Below are 17,912 nucleotides of genomic sequence, written 5' to 3'. Positions count from 1 at the left end.
CCGCCCTCCTCCACGCTCCAATTCCCACCCCCCCTGACCGGCATTGCTTGCATCGCTGCTCCACCACGGCGACCCTGCCTTCTCGCCATGTTCCTGTACTCGTTGTGATCCTCGCGACCGCCGCTTTCTTTTGAGTACGGACACGCCGCTTTTGCTCCTCTCCTCCACCCGTGCACCCGTCATTGCGTGTTCGGCAGACGGTGTGCATTGTGGGTAGCCAAAGCGGCAGCAATAAAACACTCCCCCATAAAACAGCATGATCATCCCTCTCGCCGTTCTACCCGTTCGCCTCCACCGGTCCCGCCCAGCCTGCCACTCGCAATCCATGGCTGCCTTATTGCTTGCTGGCATCCGACAAACCCTTTTTCTACGCGTCTTCTTTCCCTCGTCGATTTCAAAGTATCTTACCGTCCGAGAAGCCAGCTCCGGGTTTCCGGCCCAGCTGACCTAGGCTTCCCACGACAACACCCCGGCAAAAGCCTATGCATCCTGTCCAATCATTTCAACATTTCTCCTTGCTTCTCCTATAGGAAAATTTAAGCTGCGCTACGAATGCTCTGTCGTGACCCGTTATTAAGAGCTTGGGGCGGCGTTCTAAGATCGTTACTACTGCCGGCAGTACGTAATGGGTGCTTGGGAGGCAGCTATTAATTAGGAGCGCTCTTAATTAGTATGCGAATTTCTTCAGCCTTGCATTCTGCAGGCCGCACCCGTTGGTTGACATGGGAAATTGTGGCTTGTCAGATCCATTAACACGCACGCTTGCCTTAAGTAGTTAGTGTGTCACGTGCTCCCAGCCACACGCCGACTTCACCTCTAGTTTTACCAGTATAATGTGCCCTCCCCGACAAGGAGGGGCCCCCAGCAGATGACCGCCCGCCGGACGCAACCGACATGCACGCACTGGGCGTCTTGCTGCCTACAGCAACCACGGCACGATTGTCGTCCGCGACGGATTGTGCGGAAACTCTGCTGCGCTCCGTGGCACATGCACGCTGTGTCTTTGCAGCCTCGTCTGCCTCTCTTGTTCTTTCACATCTTCTCAACCCATGTTTCATTTTGCAAATTCATGCTTTCGTTAGGCTTTCTATCTGCACGCCTTGATATGCCTCTAGCTTATGAGGTGAAATACACTACTACAAAGCCGACCCAGCTGCCGACAACGCCGATGGCACAGTAGGAGCTTGTAAACATCAGCGGCAGGAACTCGTATTGCCCCCCAAACACCAGCTTGTGCAGCAACGAGCAGTACAGAATCAGTGGGATGCTGATCGCAATGTAGAGCGTGCTGAACCGGTCAAAGAGGAAGAAGCGCGGCTGCCGCGAGGCCTGCGCCAGGCTGTCAAAGATGAGCAGGAACGCCACCAGCCAGAAGATGGTGTAGACCGTCTTGATCGGAAACTCAGCTGGCGTGAAGAGCAGCGGAAAGAGAGCCACGTGTCCCGCTACGGCCAGCGGTCGGAACGCACTGAGATAGCGCCGGTCCTTAAGCGCCAGAAGACTGAATGGTATGATGACCAGAAGAATCGCCTTCTCATGCACGTGCCAGCCAAAGAGGAAGGACGCATACCCGCACAGCGTCAACGCTCCGACAAAGTTGTCCCAGGTCGGCTGCAAGAAGAGTTTCAGCAGCGGCATGACCTGGAAGAGCACCGTGAGGATGAAGCACATCCGCGGGCTGACGTCTGGCAGCACCGCAAAGGTTGTGTCGCCCACCAGACCCCGAGTCACGCTGTTGAGCGCGTCTGCTCTCAACTCCCAGCCCAAGCGTGGAGCGACTAGACTGTTAGTGCCGCAAAAGAAGACAGACCACGGGGGACAGAGGACGTACGGGGAATTAAGAGCCGGTCGGCGAAGGAGTAGATGGCCCAGACGTTGGGTGCCCAGTACGCGTGGCAAAGACCGCGCGCAAACGGAAACAACCGGCCGAGAATCTGCGGAATCTGTTCGCGAAGGGCAAACGGCCCAAATGCGACGCCGACAATAGCGGAAATGCCGCTTCCGAGCTTGACGCAGTTGAGCCACTGAATCCGAAAGATTGACTTGGGCGACAAACAGTAGGTGCGCAGCAGAAAGACGATGTATGCAGGCGCCAGGTAGGCATATATGTGCTTCAGGCAGAGCAGCGAGGCGAAGACGAGGCCGCTGCCGAGCAGTGTGGTTTTCTTCTTGGCGAGGACGAGCGAGTAGATTAGAACGCCATAGAGAAAGCCATTGTACTGGAAGTGGATGTGGTCGATGATCAAAAGGCCGGGCGAAAGCAGGATCGAGATGGCCGCAGCCTGGGCAGCTCGCTTCGCGGCAGGTCCATGGCACGAGTCGACGTACTTCTGCAGGGCAAAGACTAAGAAGAGCTCGGTCACGATGACTGACGAGCGCTGGAAGTACACCGTCTGCCAGCTGTCGTAGTTAAGGTTGTAGACGTGCAGCATCAACGGGTCGGCGAGGGCAGCCACCTGGGACATGATCCATTCAAAGTAGGCAAAGAAGGGCGGGTAGTCGAGCGTCCATTCCGACGTTGCTTTCTCGTAGTACCAGTCCCATATTGGCAGACTGTGGGTGATGGCCAGCCAGTTTCGGTGGACTTCAAAGTCGGTCGATTTGCTGCCAGAGGTCAGATTCCGGTCCGACCGAGTTGTCGTGTCTTGACGAGCCAGGCGGTCACACTTACTATGCCGGGAACAAGAGGATCTTGAAGGCTGCAGCTACCAGTGCGCACTGCGCAATTGACGGGTATACTTCTGCCGCCATAGCGACATGTCTTGTCGGTCGGTTCTTGTTCTTGTCCTGTCGTGGCCGGAGCGCCTGTGAGCCTTTACGCGTGAGCGAAGCTCTGTTCTTTTGATTTGTCTCGCCTATTTTTCAGAGCTTCCCTCGGGCGTTTTAGCGTCAGCGCCTTATGAGCGCGAGTTCGTACGAGCGTTGAGCGGCAAATACGGCGCCACACGTCCGACCGCCTGGCACCAGCCACAAGATCCTGAGTCCAGGAGTCAGCCCCCTATAATACGTCGTAGGAGAGTGCTCCATACGGAGTGACACTCTTGCTCTGCAGGGGTGGCAGGCGCCATACAGCAGGACACCCGGAAAATGTTCGAGAACCAGGTTCGATCGTGGAGCTAGGCGCTATGCTACTTACGGAAATAGGGCCCCTGCGCATACTTTCTTTTGGCTGTGACATTCCAGGAGCTGCCTTCCGCCGTGTCTCAAGTGCGTGTGGCCTGAAACGGTCGCGAAAAGCCCACTAATGTACTAGCGATATAAGCTTCAATTCTGCTCTGGATGGCCCGAGATGCTCGTATTAGCATTTACGCGAACGGCTTCCCTCCTCGACCGTTGATCGTAGGAAAGTCCGTTCGCGCCCTGACAAAATTCGCACGCCAGATGAAACAAGGACGGGCCGTCAGCAATTGAACTCCGTAGACCCCACGGTGTCGAATCCTTCCTATTCCAGAGGACTGCCGTATTTTTAGTGCCCAGTCGCAGCTGCAAGCTGTCCTTTGTCCAAGCTCCCGGCGATCTTCGATAATTCTCGTAATCCGTCTTCTTCGTCCACACCACTTTGCACGACGACTTTTCGTCTTCCGCTTCACATCACCCCTATCCAACCAAGTCTTGCTCGATTGATCTTTCCACAGCCGAACAACTACACAAGAAGCTCAAAGGCAGAGAATACAGCAGCCATGCACTTGCCATCATCGACACTGGCATGGGGCCTTTTGGCTGGCGCAGCACATGCTCAAACACTGATAAATGAGCTCAGCTTTGGGCACGATGGCCGGTACGGACCACTTTCATGAAAGCCACCAGGCTAGCAAATGCTGACATCCTCTCAGGATAGCCCCGGAAAACTCCCGAACTATCCCCAACTTTGAGCTCGAGGGCAAGCCTCATATACCCGAGATTCTGTCGAACAAGCTCATCCTCACTCCTGCTGCCCCGGCGCCTGGCGGCCAGCGTGGTGCCGTCTGGTCCGACCGGAAGCTCGACGTCCCCACCTGGATAGCCGACGTCGACCTGCGCGTCAGCGGACCAGAGCGGGGAGGTGGCAACGTCAACATCTGGTTGGTGAAGGACGGACAATACGCAGTCGGAACGAGCAGCGTCTACACAGTCGGACGGTTCGAGGGCCTGGTGCTGGTACTGGACACATCTGGCCCGACTGGCACCGGAGCCCTGCGTGGCTACCTTAACGACGGCACCAAGGAATACAGAGCGCTCACCGGCATCGATGGCCTGGCGTTTGGTCACTGCGAATACGCATACCGCAATTTGGGCCGGCCGTCGCAGATCAAGATCCGGCAGACGGAACGCTCCTTCCAGGTGGATATTGACGACAAGCCGTGCTTCGGCAGCGATAGTATCGTCATTCCGATGGGCTACCACTTTGGTATCACGGCAGCTTCTGCCGACAACCCGGACTCGGCCGAGATCTTTAAACTCGTTGTTCTGAAGACAGACTCCAACTCTCAGCAGCAGCAGCAGCAGCAGCAGCAAGGTGGTGCAGCTAGCAAGGGCAAGACAGAGGGCACCGAGGTGTCTGGAGGCACTATAGGAGGGGAGGAGTCTTTTGGCGAGGATATCCCGGACGCAGATCCCAGCGTGTACGCCAGCTCTGATGCGCAGTTTGCCGATCTACACAACCGGCTGCAGGACATCAACCACCACTTGACGATCATGTTCCATAAGATGGCTACCACCGACGCTGTGGGCGAGCATCGACACGAGGAGATATCCATCCAGCTGGGCGCGCTCAAGGACTTGCTCTCGAGCATGAACGCCAAGCTGGACCGCCTGGGAATGATCGAGGCCAAGGTGGAAAAGATGGAGCGCGACATGAAGCAGCTGAACGTCGAGCTGCGCAAATCCATGTCCAACACCGAAAAGTCACTCCTTACCCACGTGTCGGGCAATCTGGCCGGCCACCACGATAAGCTGGCCGAGGAGCTTCGGCACCCTGGCCACATGCGCCTGATCCTGGTCATCATCAGCGGCCAGATCTTCCTTGTTGTCTCCTACTTCATGTACAAGCGACACAAGGCGAACTCGCCTAAGAAGTACCTGTGATGATGGCGGCGAGGGCGGCGATGGCCGCGAAAACGAGTTCTGGCAAAACGGACCGCCCTTTGCCTTGGGAAGGGGGGCTCTTTCTGTCAATGTTTGAGTGTTTGTCACCTTTTTACTTAGTTCATACCGGAGTCATGGCGCTAGACGTGGCTTTTTGCTTGGGCTGTCCTTTGGGCAGATGCTTGTAACCCAGATAGCTGTGATGTGTACTAGAGAGCAACTGCATTGGCTGGAGCGATGAGGGCATGATGTAGGACGAGGTCTGTTAGAATGCAAACAAACAAAAACGGGCCGACTTGGACGGCCTGCTTATTCGATTATTCGATTATGGCATGAGACCTGCGCAAAAGTGACTAGGCAAAAATTATACAAAATAGGCACATGTGGAAAAATAACCGTACAATAGCAATGTACTGTAGAAGCAACGCAGCGCAGCAGCAGCAGCAGCGTTGCTCCCAACCCCCTTCTTGCATCAGTTGCTGTTGATGATCCGCAGAGCTTCTTCACCCTTAGGTGCCGTCGTCAGATCTTCGTGGCCATCCTCCGTCACTAGTAGGCAGTCCTCGATGCGCACGCCTCCTACCGCGTAATACCGCTCTAGGACATCCTTGTCGATGAAGCGAGCGTGCGATGGATCGGCCAGGAAGAAGGCCTCGATGTAAGGACGGCAGAAGTAGCTGCGGTCGTTCAAGTCAGTGTCAAGACTCGTCAGGAGGAAATAAACGAAGGGGACTTCTTCCACTCACATGCCTGGCTCCACGGTGATGATCATGCCCGGTTCCAGCAGCCGCCGTTTCTCCCGTACGGACGACATAACTGCTGCTCTCTCGGCCTCGATGGCGGCGTCGCGCGCGAGTGTGGCATACATGTGGGGTGTCACAAGTAGCCTCTTTCCGCGGGCATTGGTACCACGGCCGGACAATGAAGACAGCGCCGGGATTGAAGAGGCGGCAGCAGCAGCGCGAGCTTCCATCTCCTGACTCTCCCTAGCTGCGGCGCTTGCCTTGGGTGCTGCCGCCATAAGTTCGGGCGAGAGTACATCGTGGACCTCGAGGCCGACGTGATGGCCGAGGCCGTGGGGAAAGAAGGCAGCGATGGTGCCGGCAGCGACGATTTGCTGAACAGTTGCGTTCTTGAGAATTCCGAGGCGTAGCAGCTCCTCTGCGGCCACACTAGCGGCATGAAGGTGCAGGTCCCGGAAGGCGACACCCGGCTGGAATTGCTCGATGACCTCGGTCTGCATGCGGTCGACAGCGGCGTATATGGCGGCCGCCTCGGCAGTGAAGACGCCCGAGATGGGGAATGTGCGGGTAACGTCCGATGCATACAGCTTCCACTCGGCACCGGCGTCGAGGCATACGAGCTGGCGGCCCGCCAGCGGCTCATCGTTGGTGAAGTAGTGCAGCACGCTAGCATTGGCACCCGAGCCGGCGATGACACCATAGGACTGGTGCTTGGCGCCGTAGACGGCCAGACAGTGATTGAGAAAGACAGCCTCGATCTCGCGCTCGTTGCTAAGGCCCTTAAGCCGGTGCAGCACCTCGCGATGGGCCGACGAGCTCACGTCGTTGGCTTGGCGGATCTGAGCAATCTCGTATGCGGTCTTGACCACACGTGCGGAATCCATGGCCGGCTGCAGCTTCCGAGTGTCTACACGAACAGAAGAGAAGCCGCTCACATCCTGCCGCAGCCACGCCGGCACCTGATCTGGGTGCAAAACGAGCAGCACTGTTGGCGATGGCCGCGCAGAGTCGGCGTTGGCAACGCGAAGGCCCTTCCTGTCGCAGCAGAAGCTACTGCCAACAGATGCGCTGACGATACCGGAGCCGGAAACACCCAGCCGCTTGCGCAGAAAGCCATCCAGGTCTTGCACATAGCGGACGTCGTCAATGTCGACAGCCTGTTTGCACTCTTCTATTTTTGGGCCCGAGCCGTACCACAGAACCTGGCGCGGATCGATGTAGGGCACCCAAAGCACTAGGTTGTCGCTAGCCAGATCATAGGTCACGGCACAGTCCTCGTAATCCACGCCGCCGAGATAGTAGAAGCTGTAAGCCGGGTTAGCATGTGAAGATACCAAAGAGGAAAGCCAGATCGGCAATGGACCAAGCTGTCCTTACTATCGTCTCTGTCGAAACGCGGGTCCCATGTCGGAGTCCTCGTATACCAGGGACGGCAGTCCGGGAAGATAAATAAGGCCCTCAGCGATACCCAGCTCCTTTGCGACCTTGCGGGCGTGCAGCTTAGCTGAGCAACTTCTATTAGCAACCATACATGTGTCTCTGCTACAGGATATGTCGGTTTCAAGACGAACCGGGAAACTTCAGACTCGCATTGTGGGGAGCGGCCAGCGCGGTCCCCAGCTTCACTTCAATTGACCTGCGAAGGGCATTAGATGGTCATCTCGGAATATGGGCGCGTCGTCGACGTATAATCAGCCACATACAGCGCGTCAAACTCTTCCACGAAAACCAGATCGTGGGAAATGAGTCCATTGGCCGCAGATGAAGCGCCCTTTTTTCTTCTACCGAAAACCATATTTGCGATTGACTGCCTTTTTTGGGTTTGCTGTTCGTGGAAGAAACAGGCCAAAGGGGTTGCTCAATAGCCAGGCAGGCAATCAAGAGGAGCGAGATACCCAGTTTCCGTGGCTACTGGTTCCAAGCTCCATAAAACACCTAGGGGTCCCCGCTAAAGCAGCACAGCTATCGCAATGAGTGATTGCTCTTAGTATGTATCTGAGCTCGTATTCTCGGCTGATTGCGACGGCCAGTCGCACCTTTAGCGATTCCTATTTCTAGAAGCTTGAATTCTGGTTTCGAAATCGTACATTAAACATGAAGCTGGAGAAGAGAAGAGAGAGACCCCATGATGACTTGTCTCTGTCAGAAAAGTGCGCGATGCAGGGGGAAAGGATCTGGCAGCAAGACATAATATTGCCAGAGCCGCCGGACAATAGGGCGGATTACGAGAGCAGCTAGCTCTTTGCACCTTCCTGCAACGGAAGGTTACTACATGCACAGATAACCCGGGACAGCATGCAGTATCGGAACACTGCCTTCGCTGACGAGGCGGAGATAATACAAGGCCACAATTGATATGAAGGCATCAGTACCGCTGGAAGATAGAACACGAAATTCTACTACTTGTAATTCTATCTTTGACCATGTACATTGCAAGCAAGGCAAAACATCCCTGGCCACGTTCAATGGGTGATTGATACACCTCTTTTCTGTGAATGCACATGCGCAGGTTTTGATGGAATAATGAAATGAAGAGAAAGCAGCAGTTTTCTTAGAAGGTGTCTGCTCCAAAGGGCAATTAAACAGCTGTCCTTGAGTTCTCGTCGACAGCATTGTCATGAGAATTGCTGTGTGCACAGGCTAATCAGAATGCTAGCCGACTTCTCCGCCACAAGAGCTTCGTGGGAAGGAACGCTTTCTCGATAAGATCACATTGACCGGCAAAATATAGCAGCATTATTCTTTTTCGAACTAGAGAGCGAGCACACTGGAATAAGCGGTAGCATTAAATAACTGGAGTTAATAGCGTACTGCTTTCTTGGGTGTCTGTCTTCCCATCTTTACTATTTACCGCACTACCTCCCAGTTGCGAAAACTAGTCACATTGAGAGCGAATTCATTAATGTCAATCTCTACGCCAGTCTTTATGCTGGTTCCTATTAAAAGAAATCAATAACTACAGGCTCCTACGAAAGCAGGAAAAAACAGACATACTTTGGTTTTCTTTATAATAAACAATTGGTACTCCGTACGGAGCCTGTGTAAAGGGAGGGTATGGAGAAACATACCTGGGGCGCGAACGCGGGGTGAAAGTAAACAAACCAGATTAGTCAGAAATGCTCACGCTATCACTGGTCACGTGAGCCAAGATTTGGACAAGACTAAGGTCCTCCAAAGCGGGGATTGGGAGTTTGTAAATTAGGCAGGCCAATACGTCATCAAATCCCGACAACTAATCAGACCCTCATCAGCGCCTGGCAGTCTCGGACAAGGACGCCATAGAGATGGCGGCAACAGATGGAGAAGCTGGCTTGGAGGCCTTCTTCGCGTTGATGCACAACGAGGGCGGCATCATTGTACAAGGTGGGTGTTGGGGAAGCCATACACCCAATTGGTGCGACCCCAGAAGCAAAAGCAAATGCTGACCCCGATGCTGTTTTATCGATCGGCTAGAACCACCAAAGTTTGACTTGGAATCCTACATTCAGAACTACAAAGGCTTGCCTCCCACTCCCGGCTCCGCCCAAGACATTCTGCAGCTTCTCCTCTAACGTGCTACCCGCAGGTGCATCACGATTTGAGCGACTCCTTCTGATCGGACAATGCTCCCCTTCGTTGTGCGTCGATTCACTCAAAGCCGCGGTGATTGAGGCGAAGAAGGGGAAGGATGTGCGTCGTTACCGAGAGGCATGGAATTACATGCGGGTTGCAGCACCCAACGATGCTCTGGCACAGTTGGACAAGAAATGGATCGACGCCACCGAGGCAGCCAACACAGCAGAGACCAAGCATCTCGAGAAAGAGCTGAAGGCCTATAAAAATAACCTGGTGAAGGAGAGCATTCGGGTTGGTACCGCCTTCTGGGTCTTCCATGGCCCCATACATTTTCTGCCGTGTGCTGACCTAGCTACTCTACAAGATGGGTCACGAAGAGCTAGGAAAGCATCTGCAATCGATCGGCGACCTTGCCGGAGCTGCCGAGGCATATAATCGCATGCGGCCAGACGTCAGCACGCCGAAGCACATTGTCGATGTTGGCAAGCACCTCGTCAGCGTGGCGATCGAGCGACGAGATTGGCCAGGAGCAGTCGGGCATTTGAACAAGGTTACTGGATTGCAAGGAAGCGAGGAAGACAAGTCCTACTTGCCGTACTTGCGCTCCATGACTGGACTCGCCTATCTCGGCCAGTCTAAGTACCTGACAGCAGCTAAGCTGTTCCTAGAAGTTGAGAGCAGCGTTTCGATTGCCAAGGTGACCGGTGGAATGATGACGGGCAACGACGTCGCAGTATACGGCGGCTTGCTAGCACTCGCATCCATGGACCGGAAAGATCTCCAGACCAAGGTGCTAGAGAACTCTAGGTTTCGATCGTACCTAGAACTAGAACCGCACATCCGCCGAGCCATTGCGCAATTTGTCAACGGTCGTTACGCTGCGTGCCTCTCGATCCTCGCATCCTACCGACCGGACTATCTGCTAGACCTGTACCTGCAGAAGCATGTTAGCACCCTCTATGAGCAGATACGGGTCAAGTGCATTAGCCAGTACCTCATACCGTTCTCCTGTGTCACTCTGGCAAGTATGGATGCGGCGTTTGCGGAGCCTGGCGGGTCCGTAGAAGAAGAGCTGGCTACTATGATTCGTGATAGCGTCATTGATGCCCGCATCGACTCGATCAACAGGGTCAGTCTCTTTTCCTCCCACAATCTGCGGATGGACTTCTTCGCTGACTATTGGCCTCGAATTAGCTGGTTGTTACGACCAAAGAAAACCCACGAGTCAAGATGCAGAGGCAAGGCTTGGACGCCTTTACCGCATTTAACAAGGAGGCAACTGAGCGGATTCGCAGGATGAGTCTTCTTGCTGCCGACCTCGGAGTAAAAGGCCCCCGGAGGCAGCATGCCGCCATGCCCGATGTTTCCGATAGCTGGTATGAGTCTTCAGTCAACGAGACATGATGGCCAAGGATAGGCATCGTGGATGGGCCACTGCTGTCTATCTTTCTCACCAGAGATTCCTGACAGGTTGTACGGAGTACTGTAGCAACCTTGCTGGCCCTATGATGCAGATTATTGAAGTCAGGTTCTGCCACTTTTGGTAAAACTAGAAATTGTGTCTACCTAGACCACGCAACCATTGCGTACAATCCACATGCTTATAAGAGGTGGTCCATACTGCACCGAAGACAATCAAACTACGTGCAGAAACATATATACAAACTTGGCGATGCCGCTCGCACAAAAACACTCATCAACGCCTCTCGTCTTTGGCGAGCAAGACGCCGTTCCATGAACCAAAACGCCATTTTTTTTTTCGCTGCTGGCTCTTCGACTTCCCGATTATTTTTTCATGATGTATCGCCTGCCAAGCTCTTCAGCCCATCAGCTGGCTCGCGTCGTCGGGCGGCCACCGCACTTGGGCAAACGTCAGACACCTCTTGATGCTCTGGACGTATTTGCGCGTCACATCGTCGGTCATGACGCTGCCCTTGTCGCCGCCGTGAAGCTTCTCGCGCGCACTACGTTCGTGGATGCCCACCATGATGACGCCAATGGGCCACGCGGCCTTGCCGATGCTGAGGCGCAGGTAGGCGTCGTTTGCGTCGACATATCGCCGCTCCTGTGCTGCGTGCACGATCTCGACGATGGCCGCCAGGATCTTGTCGTCCATATCACCGTTTTCCAGGCGTCGGAAGAGCTGTGACGATGTGTTAGACACGAGAGAAACAAAGAAGGAAGAACGGAAGAAAGAAAGAAAGAAAGAAAGAAAGAAAGAAAGAAAGAAAGAAAGAAAGAAAGAAAGAAAGAAAGAAAGAAAGAAAGAAAGAAAAAGACAAAATAGACAAAATAGCAAAATAGCAAAATACGTACCGGCTTGATAGCCGTCCGGCTCTGCTCCATGATAGAGCGAGCCCCCCGGCTGGCCTCAGTCTCGTCGTCGGCCGTGGGCGTCGCCTCCAGCAGGGCCATCTGCCACTCGCGCAGCACGAGGTTGAAGTAGCTGGCAAGCTGGCGGAAGAGGTATTTGCGACCGGCCGGGTCGCGCGGGATATCTGGCACTGCTGGTACCTTCATGTCCTTCTCGGCCACAGACGCCAGGATCGTCGGCACCGGCAGGTTAGCCAGCTGGGCCGTAGCGGCCGCCGTGATCTGCCGCAGCCGCCGCAGTCGCCGGCCGTGCGTCTCGCCAAACAGCACGGCCGGCGCGCCATTCTCTCGCAGTGCCTTGCGCAGCTCGTCCTCGGGCAGGTCCTCGCCTTCGTCCGCGGCCGTGTCGTCCTTGTTGCTGCTGTTGCTGCCGTCTGCATCGGCCTCGCCGGCCGCTGGCAGTTCCGGCAGCCCCAGGCGCTTTCGTCGAGCGCGCTCTTCCTCCGCCTCACGGGCCTCACGTCGTATCCGCGACTCCTCCGCCAGTCGTCGCCGCTTCTCTTCGCGGATCCGCTTCTCCTCGACCGCCTCCTCCTCGCGCTTCCGCTTGACGGCCGCCTTGGCCTCTCGCTCGGCGTCGCGTGCCTTTTGCGCTGCCAGGTACTCGGCCCTCCGTCGCTCCTCGGCCTCGCCGTTGCGTATGTACCTTTTCTGCTGCGTCACCGCATCCTTGCTGTCGCTGCCGCTGCTGCTGTCGCCGCTCTTGGTAGTGCTGCCTTTCTTTTTGGCGATCTGTGCTGTCATCAAGGACGCAAAGTCCATGGCGATGGAAGGGAGGGACAGCGGTCCTGTGCAAGATCGTTATGCTCTTTCTCAGTTTCGTGTCGCTTCGGGGTAGAGTGCCGTCTGTCAGGTGTCTTTGTAGCCTGAACGCTCGATCACGATGTTGTCGCGAACTGGACTATAATTTAGCCGGAGGGAAAATGCTGCTCAGTGCCTAATACTGAGTCGTTCGGGCTGGTCTCCACTAAAAATGGCACTTATCACTAAGCTACAACACTATTCCTTGACTGCACCGCGCCTAACTCAGCCTTCTGCCCTTTTAATTTCAAAGCTTCAAAACCGAGCATTCGAATTCAGCCGCAACTGACGACAGCCTGCACGTCTACCTTCCCTTCGCGTCCTTTGACGGGATGCAGAGGATACACGGGATAAAGGCGCCAGCCATTGAGAACTTCTCGGACCCGGTCGATAGAATATCTGAGAAACTTCAGGGCGATATATCTTCAAATGGCTGCCACCAGCCTTGAGGGCCGCACGACCTGCCCTTTTCTGCTCAAGCTCTTCTACCGCACCGGGGCCTTTCACAGGTGGGAGCGGGCCCTGCTGACCGCTTTCCTTATTACCGTTTGTTAACCGGAATACCTTCTTGCTTTAGGCTTGACGAGTTCTCTACGCCCCAACTGCTGCCGTTTGTGCCCGTCTATGCTTTCCCGACATACAGCCTCGACGAGCTTGCCTGTCACCTGGCTGGCGGTGAACAGGCCGTCTTACCGGCTCCTGCTGTCGGCACGCGCATTGCATTTCGTCTCGTATATGTCGACACGCGTGGCGCCGCCGAAAGCGGAACTGAAGGCGGCGGTCCGGGAGGTCTCAGGCCAGGACCTATACGCTTTGCTGTTAGAGACCTTGGCAGCGTGGTGATTGGGGGCGAAGGCTATGTTGCATTGGCGTCCCCCAACTCCGACGATGGACGCAAGACGCTTGCAGATGCCCGGTTTGTCGTTGGTGACTACATATCGTGCGCCATTCTGCCGCCACTGCCAGACGGTTCTGCTGCGCCAGCTTCTACTGCGCGCAGCGGCCGCGGATCCGGCGCTGGTGAGGGGCGGACTACCATGATGCCTCCAGGCGGTGGTGGTGATCGGCGCGACGAGTTCCGGAGGTGGAAACGCGGAGGAGGAGCAGGTTCTGGTCCGAACGGAGGGCCGGGCGGAGGACCGGGCCTGTGGACTGATCCTCGCGTCCCGGCTGGTGACTGGCGCCGTGGCGAAAGAGTGCCTGATGGGCCCTGGAGTCGAGGCGGTCGAGGACGTGGTGGGCGATGGTAGACAGCGGTTGCCAAAGCTTCGATATCCGGATGGCAACAGTTCTTCAGAGAATCTACAATTATGTCCATACTAGCGATTGCGGTCCAGTTCTTCAGCATTGTGTATATGTACAGCTATCCCTCTCCTCACAGTCGCCATTTCACATGCGTAGTTTGTGAATCTGCGAATCTGCGAATCTAAAACTCGGAGATCGTGTCGCCCCTCCGCTTCGCCCGCATATTCCACTTGCCCTGCATTATCGAGACCATACGTCAGCATACATATGCAACCGTCTCGCCCACTTCAAGAATGAGCCGGGGGATAATACTGACTTCTGTCTTGTATGCGACGACACCGAGAAGCGACGGCACCAGTCCGATGTAAAAGAACGAGAGCCATGCTGTCCGTGGCGTCCACCGGAAGTACTTGTACCGGTTGTTGGTCATGTCTGTTTGCGCGGGAGTCAGCGATGAAAATCATGCTGTCGACCTGGACAGCGAAAAACTCAGCAGAGTCAAAGCCACGGGAAAACATACTGGACAGCTTGACGATCGATGGGTCCAAGTCCATCTCTGCAAAGAAATCGTCTGGTCAGCAAAAGTCCTCTCGCCCTTCGTGCCCTCTTACGGCATGCGTCGTGGTTTCGTACTGAAGTGCTGAAGGCCGGCCATGATTGCGTCTTGATTGGTCGGCAAATAGGTCAATGGATGCGGTGGCGAGAGGGTGGCGCGGTGCGAATGGGTGCGATGTTGCGGCGCTGAAGGTCAAAAGCCGGTTCGTGAAGTCAGAAGTTCGGCTCGAAATGGATCGGAATTGATTGGTGGTCTAGAGATGGCGCACGGACCATTCTAGCTCTTAACGAGAGGTCCGTTTGATATCTAAATACACACTGTGATATTCACTGTCGCGTTGCACTAGAAGCTCGTTTTTCTCAAGGTCACCACAGCGGCTTCCAGCGCTTTAGGTGGGGGAGGGGAAAGCACTGTGTTCAATTATAGTGGTCGAAACTACAAGCGGCATAAACGCGACTTCTAAAGACGCGCTGCCCAGCTAGAAGACAGACATCGCTTTTTCAGAGAGCCGACTTTGCCAGGACATGCTTTCGGCGTGGTGCAGGATATGCCATGTATGCAAAAGGCAGTGGGCATAGACACAACTACGAAACTTCACCCGAGAGGCCCATTCAATGGCAGACACTTCTGTAGGCGTGCAGCTCTTCAGCCAGGGCGTCTTCAGCCCACCAGCTGATTCTGCAGACCTTGTTGCGGCCTCTCCGGCGATCGACCTGACTGCAACCGCTGGAGGTGGCAATGCCGTGTACATCTGGAGGCGCGGCGGTGAGGTTGTGTCTAAATTGTCTGAGAGAAACAAAAAAGTCCAGGCCGTCGCATGGAAGGCCGATGGTGAGTGGTTTGCATTCGATTGCCGGCTTTTACTTGCTTTCTGACTCTGTCTACAGGCCAATTCCTTGCCATAGCCTGGAACGATGGTGTGGTGCGTCTGGTCGGGTTGGAGAGCTCCAAAGCTGTCCATCTCATCCGCCTGTTTGAGGGCGAGCCGTCTACTGTTACCTTTATCAGCTGGTCTAAGAATCTGGTTGGTATCCCTGAAACCTGGCAGGCCAAAGTCCTGGAAACCCTCGGCGAGGAGGACAATGATGCCATCTTAGACTTGCCACGGACCTTGATGTTTCTGGAAGTCGAGGACGACCTGCCGAAACTGTTACCGCTGCCCGTGTCGGGTGGTTTAGGGTAAGCAAAGCATGTACATGCCTCTTTCTCGCAGAAGGCCTTGGCTAAGATCAGGCACCATGACCAGAGATGATATGTTTGTATTTTCCACCAGGACGTCGCTTGAGGTCATGTTCCCTGCTCTTAAACCAAGCGAGGGTGGTGCCATTCATATCATGGTGTTAGGAACCGATGATGGGGGCATCCACGTCTGCATCTACGACACCTTTGTCATGGGCACCTTCAAAGTCCCGTTGCCGCTCAGTTCGGGGACACATCCGGAGGCACAGCAGCCGCTGCTTCGACTTCGTGGACACGCTAACCATCCGGCCAGCTCGACACACTCTCTGTTGCTGTCCAACGAAGACGCTGATGTGAATGCTGTTTACCTCATACCGATGGACTTCTCCTTCATCTTCTCCTCGCCCCTGAACCTGTCGCTGCTCGATTATAAGGCCACTACGTTCCAGAAAATCCTCCGCTACATCAAACAGACCCAGATCCACATGCAGGGCGAATGGCAAGCCGCCAGAGAACTTCCCGCTCGATTCCTGGTCAGCATTCAAGAGGACCTACAACAAGAGCCTCGCTTCAAGACCATCGACCAAGCCCTGCGTGTTGCTGCGCTAACAGGCTACGTTCCTCCAGCCCTCAAGTTGTGGCTCGTGGAAACCATCTCAGAGCGGGTAGGTCTTTCATCTCTTCTTCTCTCTGTCTTCTTTGATGCGTCCTTATTTTGACACATGAACCATAGGGTCACAAGCGATGGGACAAAGCAGTCATGTCTGGACTGGAGAATCTCCGTGACCTCATCCACGAGAACATGATGCCGGCGCTCGATCGCGCAAGCCTGGCCCTGAGTCGTCTCCAAGGCTTGGCCGAGTTTCACAGCGACGACGACATTGGATTTACAGGAGATCAGATAGGGCGGCTCATAAACATGCTGTCTTGTCTGATTGTGGCATCGCACAATGCCCTGGCTCTGGTGACGTCCGAGCTGGAGCTTTTTGTCATGTTCTCGGCCTGGCTACGGCTGCTGATTGAACGACTGGCGCTGCCGGGCCAGGCGGAAGAGCAGGCCGAAAAGGAGCCGGTGATGAACGTAACGCCGGTATTGGACTATATCACGAACCACCTCCTTTCGAGCCCGCTTGATCTACACTTCGGCAAAACCGCCACGGCAGATTGGGATGCCGACTGGAAGGCAATCGAATCGAGCTCCGAGAACCTCATGGACAAGCTAGAGGCAGAACTGGAGAAAGTCGACAACATCGGGGTGGAGGATGGACTCTCACTTATGCCCAAGAACGGAGCCCGGAAGCGGCGTGACGATAAAGCATCTGCAAAAGACGCCACAGAGAGACAAGGGAAACGACAGTCTGCAGACGGCTTACAGCTTAATGAGCCGGCCAACGAGGAAGACGATGGGCGCGAACCGGAAACGCAAGGGGGTCCCGGAGTTGAGTACATGAAGGCATTCCCCAAATTCGAGTTCCTGACTAAGCTGCTTGCAACACATGCCGACCGGACTCTGAAAGATATTGCCGAGTCTGGCAGACGCCACGTCCATTTTGGCCCTGTGACGCGACTAGATGTCGGGGCACCGGTGAAGCAAGCAGAGGTTGCCATGAAGGCTGTGCTGAAAACTGTGAGTCGTCTGTCCCGTTTTACAATGTCAACCGTCTGCTCACAATCATAGGATCTGGAAGAGAGCGCGGACGTGTTGGCATTCACGGTGATCACCTCGGACGAAAGCACAAATGATTGTACGTATAAGGCACAACCTCCAAGACGGAAGCTGACCGCTCCAATAGTCCGTCTTTTCCGCACTGCCATTTCCACGTCGGGTGGCATCAGCACTGCTGTATCGACCCAGGTCTGTGCTGTTGCACTTGCTGGCAACGGCAGCATTACAGACATCCGCTTCCTTGGCGCAGAGCTCATTCTTGTTTTGTGGACTTGGACGGCATCGGGTACGTGAAGCGCTAAAGTTCTTTATTCCCAACCCGACAACCCGACAACTCGACCAGATGCACTGACTCGTTTTGCAGACCGGCCGCCACTTTTGGTCGCCATACCCGTACAATCACCAAGCATTCGGTACGAAAAGTATACCGAAGGAAGCACGGGCAGCACAGAGCCGCAGACGATCCAGCTGGACCACGGCACAGTCCGGGAAGGAGGTGGCCTCACTTCCAGTGGTCTCTGCTGGGTGGCAGACCTCAGCAGCGCTGGCAGCTCTGGTCGCGTTGTCCGCATGGAGGTGCTGGGTCCAAAGACTAGCGATGACGGAAGCGGCACGCCTGCAAGGGTTCAACTGCTATATGCAGACGGGGCAACATATCGCGCCTTTGCGCTTCCGTCTGTGGCCGAGATGTTTGATGGCAGGTCAGCATAGAAGTTGGAGGTCAAAGGAT

General features: G+C 55.1%; 8 protein-coding genes across 8 annotated transcripts; 4 read left to right on the top strand and 4 right to left on the bottom strand.

Annotated features, from left to right (window-relative positions):
- Positions 1 to 1,116: 1,116 nt before the first annotated feature.
- Positions 1,117 to 2,751, bottom strand: CMQ_1294 (dolichyl glycosyltransferase; the record flags this gene model as incomplete). The annotated part of the gene is made up of 3 exons (XM_014318373.1): positions 1,117 to 1,778; positions 1,832 to 2,604; positions 2,672 to 2,751. 3 exons carry the CDS (start codon positions 2,749 to 2,751, stop codon positions 1,117 to 1,119), a joined length of 1,515 nt encoding a protein of 504 aa, XP_014173848.1.
- A 929-nt stretch (positions 2,752 to 3,680) lies between these two features.
- Positions 3,681 to 5,064, top strand: CMQ_1529 (lectin family integral membrane; the record flags this gene model as incomplete). Its single annotated transcript, XM_014318608.1, has 2 exons — positions 3,681 to 3,778; positions 3,834 to 5,064. The coding sequence occupies 2 exons, from the start codon at positions 3,681 to 3,683 to the stop codon at positions 5,062 to 5,064; spliced, it is 1,329 nt and encodes a 442-aa protein (XP_014174083.1).
- A 472-nt stretch (positions 5,065 to 5,536) lies between these two features.
- On the bottom strand, positions 5,537 to 7,602 carry CMQ_902 (peptidase; the record flags this gene model as incomplete). The annotated part of the gene is made up of 5 exons (XM_014317981.1): positions 5,537 to 5,741; positions 5,811 to 7,112; positions 7,185 to 7,311; positions 7,379 to 7,443; positions 7,511 to 7,602. The coding sequence occupies 5 exons, from the start codon at positions 7,600 to 7,602 to the stop codon at positions 5,537 to 5,539; spliced, it is 1,791 nt and encodes a 596-aa protein (XP_014173456.1).
- Positions 7,603 to 9,091: 1,489 nt separating this feature from the next.
- CMQ_521 (cop9 signalosome subunit 1) lies at positions 9,092 to 10,766 on the top strand (the record flags this gene model as incomplete). Its single annotated transcript, XM_014317600.1, has 4 exons — positions 9,092 to 9,170; positions 9,373 to 9,653; positions 9,727 to 10,491; positions 10,557 to 10,766. The coding sequence occupies 4 exons, from the start codon at positions 9,092 to 9,094 to the stop codon at positions 10,764 to 10,766; spliced, it is 1,335 nt and encodes a 444-aa protein (XP_014173075.1).
- Positions 10,767 to 11,181: 415 nt separating this feature from the next.
- Positions 11,182 to 12,497, bottom strand: CMQ_1362 (mRNA splicing factor; the record flags this gene model as incomplete). The annotated part of the gene is made up of 2 exons (XM_014318441.1): positions 11,182 to 11,505; positions 11,679 to 12,497. 2 exons carry the CDS (start codon positions 12,495 to 12,497, stop codon positions 11,182 to 11,184), a joined length of 1,143 nt encoding a protein of 380 aa, XP_014173916.1.
- Positions 12,498 to 12,965: 468 nt separating this feature from the next.
- CMQ_1074 (sin3-associated polypeptide) lies at positions 12,966 to 13,786 on the top strand (the record flags this gene model as incomplete). Its single annotated transcript, XM_014318153.1, has 2 exons — positions 12,966 to 13,045; positions 13,114 to 13,786. 2 exons carry the CDS (start codon positions 12,966 to 12,968, stop codon positions 13,784 to 13,786), a joined length of 753 nt encoding a protein of 250 aa, XP_014173628.1.
- A 176-nt stretch (positions 13,787 to 13,962) lies between these two features.
- CMQ_360 (uncharacterized protein) lies at positions 13,963 to 14,436 on the bottom strand (the record flags this gene model as incomplete). The annotated part of the gene is made up of 4 exons (XM_014317439.1): positions 13,963 to 14,016; positions 14,098 to 14,213; positions 14,302 to 14,337; positions 14,415 to 14,436. 4 exons carry the CDS (start codon positions 14,434 to 14,436, stop codon positions 13,963 to 13,965), a joined length of 228 nt encoding a protein of 75 aa, XP_014172914.1.
- Positions 14,437 to 14,951: 515 nt separating this feature from the next.
- Positions 14,952 to 17,893, top strand: CMQ_1186 (anaphase-promoting complex component cut20; the record flags this gene model as incomplete). The annotated part of the gene is made up of 7 exons (XM_014318265.1): positions 14,952 to 15,168; positions 15,225 to 15,516; positions 15,611 to 16,181; positions 16,250 to 17,143; positions 17,195 to 17,261; positions 17,310 to 17,468; positions 17,547 to 17,893. The coding sequence occupies 7 exons, from the start codon at positions 14,952 to 14,954 to the stop codon at positions 17,891 to 17,893; spliced, it is 2,547 nt and encodes an 848-aa protein (XP_014173740.1).
- Positions 17,894 to 17,912: the final 19 nt, after the last annotated feature.

The sequence above is a fragment of the Grosmannia clavigera genome (genome assembly GCF_000143105.1).
Source record: "Grosmannia clavigera kw1407 unplaced genomic scaffold GCSC_140, whole genome shotgun sequence".
In the NCBI taxonomy this organism is placed as follows: domain Eukaryota; kingdom Fungi; phylum Ascomycota; class Sordariomycetes; order Ophiostomatales; family Ophiostomataceae; genus Leptographium; species Leptographium clavigerum.
The sequence above is the reverse complement of the archived record's forward strand: the minus strand, read 5'-3'. Positions and strand labels throughout refer to the sequence as shown.